Consider the following 12,024-nt stretch of genomic DNA (forward strand, 5'->3'; position numbering starts at 1 on the left):
GCAGAGTGAGGCCTTTCTCCTGAGCGCTCTATCTTGGCTTTCATTCTATTGAAATAGTGTCTTTCTCCTGGTCAGTTTATTTATCACTTACTTCATTATCTTCGTCAGCAGCAAGACAAGACAGGTTTTCCCCTTTGATCCTGTCAGCATCACCATTCAGACTAGAAAATTGGTTCTGGGAAAAAAACACTTGGGTGTGTTTGACTCATTTGTGAAAGTCCTGGGACCTGATAGATGGCATAATATACCCTGGCCTGACCTGGTCTAAAGGCCTCTCCAGGTGGCTTTTGAATTTTCCAGGTTATTCTGGAGCCAAGTACTCCAGAGTACATTTCTATCCATCTCTGACCCTACCCTCGTCACCTCATGCACACGCATTAACCAGCATAGCACCTTGCTTCTGGCTTTCAGAGCAGTTCACTCAGCTCTTCTACTGTCATGCCATACCGTACTGACTCAGCCTTCAGGAGCGCTGAGCTAGCGGTACGTGGAGCACCACTCCTTGCTTCCCCATCTCCCAGACACACAGCTTCCCTCCAAAACAGCTGTCAATGCCACGCTGTCCTGAGCCAGCCACCAGAATCTCGGCACGAAGACAACCCAACTTCTCTGCCGCCCTAGGCTCCCAGTCTCCCCTCCAGAACGACTGTCAATAACATACCATTCTTTCTGTTTTCTTTTTTAAATGAATTATGGCCGGAGAAAGTTGCTGGATTGACAGCCCTGGAGATTGATGTCTTCCATGTATCCACAGAACAGGTACAGAATCAGTAGAGGCCGTATAATTTTCTCCCACTCCCCCGCACCACTGTGCTTTATCTTTATTGTAGAGAAAACATTACTAGGGCTAAGAAAAGAGTTCAGTCTCCATAGCCCATTCAATCCTTGACCTCTCTGCTGAGACTGCCAAAAGGCAGGGGGGCCTGGGGTGGGGGGGGGTTGCTAATTAACAGCAACCGTAGTGCTGTGTTTTGTGTTATGGCTACATGCCCATTTGGATTAAACATATCTACTAATATATTTACAAAGACAGGGGACCCTTGTGTAATAAAAAAAAGCCCCCTGTCTTTTCCGTCTTGCAGTTGTTTGGCTGCCCAGTGCTAGCTAATAAGGAGTTGCTCTTTGGTTTAGCACAAAGGTATTTTTTTCCCACTCTGAGACAGCCTTTGTCTCCGTATTTGGAGGCTGCATACTTTGCACATCCTGGGCCACATTTTCAGAGGTATAGCATCCCCACAGCTCCCACTGACTTCAGGAGGGGCTGCAGGTTCTCAACACCTCTGGAAACCAGGCCTTAAGAGTCTTGCAGTCTTTGGAGGAAAGCAAGGAGGCTGCTCACAAAGTAGTCCGTACAGAGAGAGTATGAATATGGATGAATAAAGCAGCTGCCATGTGACAGTTCTCCTTGTGAAAGTCAATAGACCCCTGACACCTGAATCCCAGTTATGTCCTTTATCTCCAGTACACCCTAAAAAGGGGCCAAATCTTCAACTGGAGTAAAGTGTCATAACTTCATTGAAGTCAATGCAGCTGTGATCATTTAAACAGGCTGAGGATCTGCCCCCAAAGATTTTTACATTATTTATTTTAGTTGCCATTCACTTCTACACAGAAGAGGGTATAGCGATCCCCTTAAGGAGCTTTAAAAATCCACATTATTATTTTTTTAAAGTAAGGGTGAGTAATGTGGATTTTTAAAGCTCCTTAAAAACAACAAGGAGTCCGATGGCACTTTCAAGACTAAGATTTATTTGGGCATAAGCTTTTGTGGGCTAGAACCCACTTCATCGGATGGAGTGGATACAGACTAACACAGTTACCCCCTGAACAAAGCTCCTTAAAGGGATCTTTATACTCTCTTCTGTGTAGAAGTGAATGGCAATTGCGAGTCCGTATGCCCTAGACAGCCTTGAAAATGTCTCCTCTACAGACCTGAAGAGCTGTGGAACTTGAAAGCATACTATGCCTCTTTCACAAACAGAAATTGATCCAATAAAATATATTACCTCACCAACCTTGTCTCTCCCCTCAGTGTGTCCCTTTCTTGATTCTATCAACTGGAGCTTTAACATGAGTTTCAGTAGCCCTGCTTGAGATAGTCCCCACCCAGTGCTAATGCGATCTAGTTAGATGGGAATCAGTGTTAGCCTGGAGCTTTAAATAAAGGACACACAAAGTTCCTCCTGGAACAATTTGCTGGTGTTTTGTCACTCTTGAGATTATCAGAGAACAGAGCAATGCAAACATCTTTTGCAACAGGACAAGAGCCCCTTTTGAGTCTGCCTTCTGCCCTCAGCTAGTACACACAACTTTAAAAACAGCCAGCCAAAGCCCTTACTACGTGTATCCTACCATAGAAGTCCAAAACACCATACTCTTGAAAGTTATTTGAGATCATTGCTGTAGTTTATGGCATTGAACAGAGCTCTTTGGAGTGGGGAGGACTTGTAGAGCAGACCCATTTGGTAGGATTAACACAAAGAAGAAGACTGTAGAATGCTGTAGTATTCTTAAAGCTTATTTTAGCTGTCTATGGGATAGAAAGAAGCAGGAAATTCCCAAGTTTAGGGCAACATTTTTATCCCAGAAGCTGCATCTCAAAGCCAATACCCTAGTCTCTTTAAAGGCCCAGTTCCGCAACCCTGTTATGATTAGTGTGGCCCCCGTCCTGTGCACTGAAATCCATGGGAAAGAGATCACACATTATGTATGCAGATATTCCCATTGAGCTCATTGATCTCTCAGGGATGGCTCTCTCATAGGGAAGAGTTTTAGAAATTGACTTTACATGTCCAGGTGATATTGACGGGTATTTTGTCATGCAGAAGGGAGACAAATATTGAGTGAAATCCTGACCCTCTTGAAGTCATTTGGGAGTTTTACCTTTGGTTTCATTGGAGCCAGGATTTCACCCACTAGGTCCATACTGAACAGAATATTGCTAAAAGCTGTGGCATAAAACTGAAAGGAGAATCTTTGATTTAAAATGATTTTCAGAATCAACTCCTGCTGTGTTACTTCACTGTAAATGCAGAATAATCCCACTGCTAGGGTTGCCAATTTTAGTTGGACGTATTCCTGGAGGTTACTGGAGTTTCTCAGGATTTACACTGGTGTACTAAGGGCAGAATTTGTCCCATCATTTATATAATCTATGGCAATCAAAATTTCTTTTCATTATAACCACAGTGAAATAGAATTCAGTTTATTACTCACCCCACCCTTCCATCTCCCAAAAACTGTAGAATTTATTTAATGAATGTAATGAAGAAAAAACAAGCAGAGAATACATACTGTTGTTGGAAATGTGATATTTCATGAGAGAAATTTGAAGGATACAGTAACTGAATTCCAAACAAACAGGCTGATCAGCATGTCAGGGAAATGTACTTTTCTGCAGGAGAGAAGTTTAAAGTAAAAGTTTGCAGCCATGACTGACCCCTTTATAAAGTGATCAATATATTTTTTAACTTTGTAATTTATTGCAATTCTTAATTGTTTTGTAACTCAAGCAACATGTTTAAAATTCACAAGAGGCTATATAAAGTAACAGCATGTGTACATTTGTATTTGGAGTAACTGAAGAAATTACAATTGTTGAGTCTCTTATCCAGGAACTTCTTCTCATTCCAAAGCATCTCTGCCGAGCTTGGGAGCAGTATAGTGGTGCCTTTGATTCCTGTCCATGGCTTGTTCTGCCATTAAGCCCAGACTGGGCATGTCCTGGTATACAATGTCCTGCCATCTACTCAGAGATCTGCTTCTAGGTCTGAATGTCCTTTATTGTGTTTGCGTCATTTTCTTTGGCATCCTATCATCTATTTGCCTTCTACAGTGTCTCCACCATCGTAGGTTTCAGAGTAGCAGCCATGTTAGTCTGTATTCGCAAAAAGAAAAGGAGTACTTGTGGCACCTTAGAGACTAACAAATTTATTATAGCATAAGCTTTCGTGAGCTACAGCTCACTTCATCGGATGCATTCTTTTTTTTTTAATTGCAGCCCATTCAGTACCCTGATTTTACATCCTACTCTCTTTCTGACATCTTAAAATAATTCCACTTTATATCTGCCGTCTTCCAAAGAACTCTCATCTCTATTGCCTCCAGCCTTCTGACGTCTGTTTCATTTAATGAAGCTGCTTCCAGACCATAGAGTAATACTGTTAGCACGCTGGTTTGGTAAATTTTCACGTTGATACAAAGTCTAATATTTTTATCAGTCCATAATTTCATCAACTTCTGCGCAGCACTTGTTGGTAAGGCACATCTTCCTTTAACCTCATTGGTGATGGAACCATCGATAATGATCAAACTTCCTAGATGCGCACAAGGTTTCACTTCTTCAATGACGTCACAGCTGCTGCATTTCAACAATTTATCTACAGTTTCTTCTCCAAGATACAACCGCTTTGTCGTCTTGGCATTTATCAGTCCACGTTGAGTATACCTATTTTTCAAAGTAATGAAGAAGATCATCATTAATTAAGACATGTCTGCCAGTGGTATGATGTATGCATAAAATAAAGAGCTTACCACTAGATCAGCGGTTCTCAAACTGTGGCTTGGGACCCCAAAGTCAGTCCCAACCTCATTTTAATGGGGTTACCAGGACTGGTGTTAGACTTACTGGGGTACAGGGCTGGAGCTGAAGCCCCAAAGTCTGAGCTCCACTGCCTGGGGCTAAAGCGCCAGGGCTTCAGCCCTGGGTGGCGGGGTTCAGGCTTTGGCTTCAGCCCTGGGTTCTGGGGTTCAAGTTACAGGCCCCCCCAACCGGGGCTGAAGTCCTCGGGCTTTGGCTTTGGTCCCCCTGCCAGGGGCGGCGGGGCTCAGGTGGGCTCCGGTTTTGGTCCCTCCTCCTGGGGCCATGTAGTAATTTTTGTTGTGAGAAGTGGGTCATGGTACAATGAAGTTTGGATGATCTAGAGCAGGGTTTCTCAATGTCTTGCCCTCCAAATCATCTACCATTCTTAACGTCAAATATAAGAACCTAACAAAAAGTGATGGGATTCCATGCTTCCTTGTTTTACACCAAATTTGACATGAACCAGTTGCCTGTTTTTTCTCCAATTCTTAAAGCATTACAGGAGTATTCATACATAACTTAGTAATATCCAGTAAAAACGGGGATATAATAGCAGTAGTTTAATATTTTAGGTTAGCATGTTTATACACTATTTTGAATACACAGCAATAGGCAGTAAAGGATCCATAACAATGGAACTTTGATGTGAATTGTGTGCAGGTAACTAAGGCAGAGTGTAAACTTTGTCACATGCACTCATTTTCAAATAATATAGAGATTAAGTAAAGATGGACAACTTGTTAAAGAAGAAAAATTAGAATCCCTTTTTTGAAAAATTGACAATGAGCCCAAATCAGCCTCACTCACTCCCAGTATTCTTTTGCCATTGTTTTCATTTTTGCTCTGCCTCTGTATTTTTTGGTTCTACCAGGATCAAAAGTGGAAATGTCCAAATCTCAGGAAGGAGGCTTTTTCTGTCCCGGTGATTCTGGCTGAACTGGCTGCCAAAATCTCACAAGAAATGCAATTTTTAGGAGATTGCTAGCCCAGATTATAGTTCAGAGCTTTCAAGTATGGCACAGCTCTGATGCTGTCCATGTACACAAGGTTGAATTTCATTTGTTGTGAGAAAGGGAAGCAAGATTTGATGCATAGGCTAAGGGAATCCTATTAAGATGTTTGGATGGGTTGTTTACTCATTTACTTTTTCTAAAAAAATTTCTGGAACATGCGCATTTGTTGTTTCTTACTTTTTGTTTACATTTTCTTTAAGTCTTTGTCATAGAGCTGGTCAACACTTGGAATTTCCAAATTAGAAAAAAAAGTTAAAATTTGGAATTTCCCACTAAATGAAAATTCCTTTTCAGAAATATTGAAACAACTTTAACAAAAGGTTTCATTTTGATAACGCTGCAATGGTTTGTTTTGACTTTATTATTTAGTCTTTTATATAATATATTTTAATCTAATCGTCAAAACAATAAATTTGAAATGGAACATTTTGACACTTTTTCATCTAAATATTTCAGCAAAATCAATATGATCCTGTGATCCTACTTAGGCCTTTTATTACTAAGTACTGCCCTTGCAGACCCTACTCAGGCAAAATTCCCATTGACGTCTGTGGGAGTTTTCCGAGTGGATAGGGCACTGGGTTGGGAATCTGGAGGACTTGTTGTTTTTTATTCCTGGATCAGCCATTGATCTGCTGTGTGATCTTGGGCAGCTTCATTTCATTTCTTTATACCTCTGTTTTCCCCTCCCATCATCCATCTTGTCTATTTAGATTGTAGACTCTTTGGGACATGAACTGTCTTTCAGTATGGGTTTGTGTAGCACCTTGCACAATGGAGTCTCTGTTAGGTCCTCTAGATGCTACTGCAGTCCAGATTATAAATAATAATTTAATAAGGTACTCAGGTTCAGCTCCAGATCCTAATGGATAGTATGCGCGTAATTGAATGTGCCCTTTCTTTTTCTGTCGTTTCCTGTATTGCAGTACTCGCGCATGATTATATCATAGCATGTGTTTTGATCAGTAATTGCTAATCTGTATCTGCCATACACAGATGTTGTGAGGCTTAATTCACAAGGACCTGTGTTGCATTTTGAGGTCCTTGCATGGAAAATGATATAGACTTACAAGGGTTGGTTGGTTGGGTTTTTTTTAGATCATTATCCCAATTTGGGCTAATGCCTGGGAGACCCTTGACCTGGTTAGAGCAGTGCTGAGCATCTGCAGTGCCATATTGACTTCCATGATACCCCTTGGATGCCCAGCACCTCTGAAATTCTGGTCCCCATTGTATATTCCTGAATATTTGCAAATTAGCAAGTAAACAAAAAATCCTCGCATATATTCACATTAATAATAATTTTTAAAACATCTAAGTTACTGACTGAAAGAATTGATTTTATTTACTTTTTACATGTGTATTCTAGATGTAATTATCTATCGTGAAACTTCTTATACTAGTAGTATAATATGTCGAAGCAACGAGGTCATAATAATTGGAGATTTCACTGCAGCGACTCTGTTTTAAATGTTTGCGGAAGAACAAGGCCACTAGTATTTTGGGGGAGGTTAGTGAGAGTTGTTGGGTTTGAGTTAATATAATGGGAGGTAACCAGGCTGTAGCATACTTTTTGTGAATGGAATAGTAGCCTATGGATTTATAATGTACTACTGCTAACTCATTTCCACTTAAGTACTTAGAAAAATGCTTTTTGTTGCCATCAGGGGGAGCTTTTGAGATCTTTCAAGAGTGACTATATATATTTAAAAAAAAAAAAAAGAAAAGAGGGGAAAAAAAAAGAAAAGAAAAAAACGTCCCAGCTCAGAAACAGAGATCCACAAACCAGCAAGCAGCCAGAATCTTACCTGGCTACAACTAAGCCAAAGAAACCAGGGGAGCTGAATTCCTTAGATTTGAAAAATCAGCCAATTGAGAGAGGATTTTTTTTAATCAATCAAAAATAAAATTAATAATTTTTATTATTTAAAAAAAAACCCAAACCAAGAGTCTTTGGGAGCATTCAAAAGGCAAACCCTGCTCTGCTGCTACAGCTTCTGGAAAGCAAATGCTCTTCAAAAAGCTTCACTCCTTTTTGCTCCTGATGATCGGATGGGGACCTTTGATGCAACATTTGGATTAGCTGCACACAACTGCACTGAGGGGGACCACAAAAGGGGGAGCCTGGCTGATTGCATAACTTTAAGAATATAGTAAGAGGGAAAGAAAGAATTAGAGAGAGAGAGTGAAAAAGAGAAAGAAAGCAAGCAATTTTTTTAAAAAAATCTGAGAATCAAGTTTCAAGACTCTTTATGTGCTGCAGAGGAGCATGAGGTTTACCAGCAAAGTGCAAAGGGGAGCCTGAGAGGAGAAATAGCTTACTCTTTTGCCAAGAGAAAACATAGGAATGTGTGTTTTGGGCTGGACTGAGGAGGAAAGCTGGGGAGATTGCAGAAAGGGGTGCAGGATTTTTATCCCATTGGTACCTTCACATTAATTGCCCTCTTTAAAAAAATAAATAAAAGAGGAAAGAGGGGAGGGAAAAGAACAGAAGGGAAGGAAAAGGGGGGGGGGAAGAAATCAGCAAAAGTGTTTGAAGACTCTGGAGCTATCAGCCCCTTCAAGCTGATTGATTAGTCATGATTCCTGCAGTTTTAATGGGAATCATTCAATTGGGAAGGTGGAGCACCCTTGAGTAGATTAGCATATTCTTGTTTACTCATCTTCTGAGGGGCTTTTTCTCTTTTCTTTCATTTTGTAGAGAAGAAGGGAGGGGGGAGAGGTGGGGGGGAAGGAGGGGGTTGTGGCTTATGTTATAAAGGAGCCAAAAAATAAATAGATTAGAGCATCTTTTTGGGGGGGAGGGAAATCAGTGGGTCTGTGTCTTGGAGAAAGCTGGGGTTTTTTTTTTGTTTTTTTGTTTTTTTAAGAAGAAAAAAATAAAGGGAACAAAATCCAGCAGAGAAAAGAAGAGAGAGAGGAATTCCAGCTGTGGAGGAATAGAGAAGAAGAAGACAGATAGAGTAGGAAGAACAGAGAAGTACATTTTAACCCAGGAGGAGTTTTGTTTTTGGTTTTTTTTTTGTTTTGTTTTATTTTATTTTAAAAGGGGGGGGAAATCTACAACCAGGAAAGAAAGAAAGAAAAAAAGAAAAGGAAAAGAAACTGAGAAGGGTTATAAAAAGAGCAAATACCCAAGAAGGGTGAACAGGAGAAGAAAGTCAAGGCAAGGAGGAGCCCAAAGCTGGCAGATCGGGAGGATTTGCAGGGGAGAAGGGGGGGGAAGATTGGAAATGCAGCTCTGGAGTTTGCTGCTGCCTCTTGCGCTTCTTTGTACAGCCGTAGCCAGTGGACCCGAATGTGGGATGGACGAGCGCTCCCGCAGGGCAAGAAGGGACACCAGGCACACCCGCCAGACCCACGACACCGCCCCGGGCACCTGTGCCACCAGGTTAGCCCGAGGCAGGCGTTCCACTGCTAGTCTGGAGCCTCTGCCCGTCCCCCGCAGGAGGCAACGGCGGGAGGTAAAGGGCGAAGGGGATTCCCTTACCCCAAGCAGGGCGCTCTATTTCAGTGGACAAGGTGATCAGCTGCGGCTGAAAGCAGATATTGAGCTGCCCCGAGATGCCTTCACTTTGCAAGTGTGGCTGAGAGCTGAAGGAGGACAGAGATCACCAGCTGTCATTGCAGGTAGGTAGTTCCCTGTGCCTGTAGCATCCCTTTTATATTTCACATGTCTGCAGAACAGCCAACTGTAGGCACGCGTGTGTGTATAATGTGTGAATGTATATTTTAATGTGTGTGTCTATATATGTGTATGTGTGTGTGTGTGTCCATGTGTGTGTGTGTCCGTATACATATACATGTATTGATGTACGTATACAGTTTGTGTGTTTAGTAGAGATATCTCTACATTTGATTAACTAGAAACTCAGCAAACTATCTGACAGTGTATGTGTGTGCGTGTGTGTATGTATGTATGTATGTATGTATATATATATATTATATATATATAACTTTATATATATATATATATATATATATATAAAGTTAAGTAAACTTTTGCCAGTAGCAATGGCATTATTCCAAATAGCCTTTTTATTTTTAAATCAATGTACAAATGGGAAGGCAAGTACTTTCTATACGTTTCTAATTTAATTTGATAAGGAAAAATAGAACTGTAGGAAGTGTGTGTGTGTAAACAATTCATTCATATGTAATTTGTTTGTGTGGGGATGTGCATGTGAGGATCCTATTTGATTTCCTTGGGTTTTATTAACTTTTCCGTTTATTTCCGCTATTACCTTTTTAGACACTAGGTTAGCATGTGGTTCCAAAGAGCTGTAAAGGAACTTCTGGCTATTGTGAAGCCTCAATAGTCAAATTTAGTTCATAAAGTTCCCAACCCCTCAACACTCAGCTAGTACTTGACTGGCACAGCATCTAGAGGATGTTTTTAGTATTTTTTTTCCCCTTCGAAATCACAAGTGTAACACACATAATTGTAAGGTCAAATTGCCTTATGAAATTGTTTAGCGTTGAGACCAGTTATTGAGCTAAGCTGTCCGATCATGACAATGAGGAGTATTGCACTTTTCTTATTTAAAACTTATGAGCCCATCAGGGATTTGTGTTCTTTTTCTTTCCCCCTCCCTCCCTCTGCTTTAGTGCTAAAGTGCGGTGAAACTGCCATAAAATTGGATACTTTTGACAAAGTAAAAGGTTTACAAACCCTCATAATCACTGAAACATTCATCTTTGCTCTGAAGGAAGCTGTAGAAAATGGAAATGCCCTTTAAACAAAACAAAACCAAACAGGGGAGGAGACATGGGATGGGGGGGGGGCAGAGAGGAGGACATATTTTATAGTTCTTTTGGCAAGGAGATTCCCTGAAAGTACAATTTTTCCATGTCGTAGGATGCCTTAAAGAGACAGTGAGGGTTTTCCCTTCCCCTTTAACTAGAGTCATTTCCTACAAGAGACCAGCGGATGCTTTTCTTCTTCTTGATATAGTCACTGATCAGCCTTTAGGGCTGCTTTCCTCCTGCTCCACTGCCACATTCCATTCTTTTATTTCCTTTCTCTTGACTGCACTATACTTGACCTATGGGATTGTTGTCACTCAGGAAAGTCTCTTTCTTCTCAGGAAAAAAACAAAAACAAAGCAGACTCGGCAGCAAATTGCTTTAATTTTCCCCTGTGCCCAGCTGTTGTGTTCACTTTTAAGGAGGTGAATGCGGTGCGTTTGTCAGAGTATGAGACATTGAGCATAGACTGTATTTCCTTCTGCCTACGGTAAGGAAAAAAGCTGAAGTCCAACTAGGAAGGAGAGATGAGTGATCTCAGGCAAGGAAGAGATTAGATTATCACCATTCCCCATTATTTATTATTCCCCCTCCTCCCTTATTCCTAATCTTGATTTACAACAGTAGGTCTGAAATTGCTTCCCTTTCAAGTGGAGAAAGACAGAGTCTAGGTTTACACAGATATTGTCAATGAAAATGCAAAGCAAATACTTACATTTATTTAATCAAACCCCGGAAGCGCTATTTTACAAGAATGTGTAATCCACATGATGAGGAATCTAGATACACACACGCACAAAGATTGTTAGTAGTAAAGTAAAATATTTTAATTGGATAGGGGAGGTTAAGTTATTGCTTGTATAAAACACCTGACCCATTTTATGCATGGAAATAACATTCCACTAAAAAAGAAATGCCCCAGTTTAGAACCATAAAGCTTATAGCTTTACTCCAGAGAACGCTGATTTTTTTTTAAACTCCACCTCCCCCAATTGAAGAGGAGCCAGGTTTGGCTGTGAGTGTAAACACTTGGAATAGATCCAAGGAGGAACTCACTTGGAGTATCCTCCACACACTAACGGTCTCCCAGACCTGCAACAAGCTTAGGGAGAGATTAGACTCTTCCCTGAATGAGGAAATTAAGGGTTCCAGGTGCCCAAAAACTTGGCTTTCTCATTTTCACTTGTTTTGGATGTGACAGATTTAGGAATCTGATTCTGCCCTACGAGTCACATTGGTGTGACCCCATGGAAGTCAGTAGTCTGTCTAGACGCTAAAATGGGAGCAGAGATGGGGCCAAATTCACTGCTGGTATAAGTGGCAGTCTTGGCCCCTACAGTCTATCGTTGTCTTTACTACTGATATGTTGTGGGGAGGGGAGGGAGTCAGTGGGGTTGCACAGGATGTAAATAAGGGCAGAATATTACCTCAGTGAAACAAAACTTCTCATTTTCTTTAGTATCCTCCCTATCACTTCCTCTGCCCTCCCTCACCAAACCTCTCTTCTCTCTCTCTTCCCCCCCCTTTCCCCCCGCACCCCACTGGTTCAGCCCCGGATCTTAAAATAATCATTGCTCCATTTGCAGGCCACAGTCTATAACGTGCCCATAGGGGAGACTGGATGTGCACTGAATTCATTCATTCTAGATCTCAGGTAGAAGACAGGTTGCCACCAGCTTCTCC

General features: G+C 41.2%; 1 protein-coding gene across 1 annotated transcript in view; it reads left to right on the forward strand.

The window, feature by feature from the left end:
- The first annotated feature begins 8,336 nt into the window (after positions 1-8,336).
- Positions 8,337-12,024, forward strand: part of PAPPA (pappalysin 1) — a 228,182-nt gene continuing 224,494 nt past the window's right edge. Inside the window, exon 1 of the mRNA XM_038374672.2 lies at positions 8,337-9,225. Coding sequence (XP_038230600.1) covers positions 8,829-9,225 — 397 coding nt within the window. The 5' untranslated portion in view covers positions 8,337-8,828. The remainder of the gene's footprint in view (positions 9,226-12,024) is intronic.

The sequence above is a fragment of the Dermochelys coriacea genome, chromosome 16, assembly GCF_009764565.3.
Source record: "Dermochelys coriacea isolate rDerCor1 chromosome 16, rDerCor1.pri.v4, whole genome shotgun sequence".
In the NCBI taxonomy this organism is placed as follows: Eukaryota; Metazoa; Chordata; order Testudines; family Dermochelyidae; genus Dermochelys; species Dermochelys coriacea.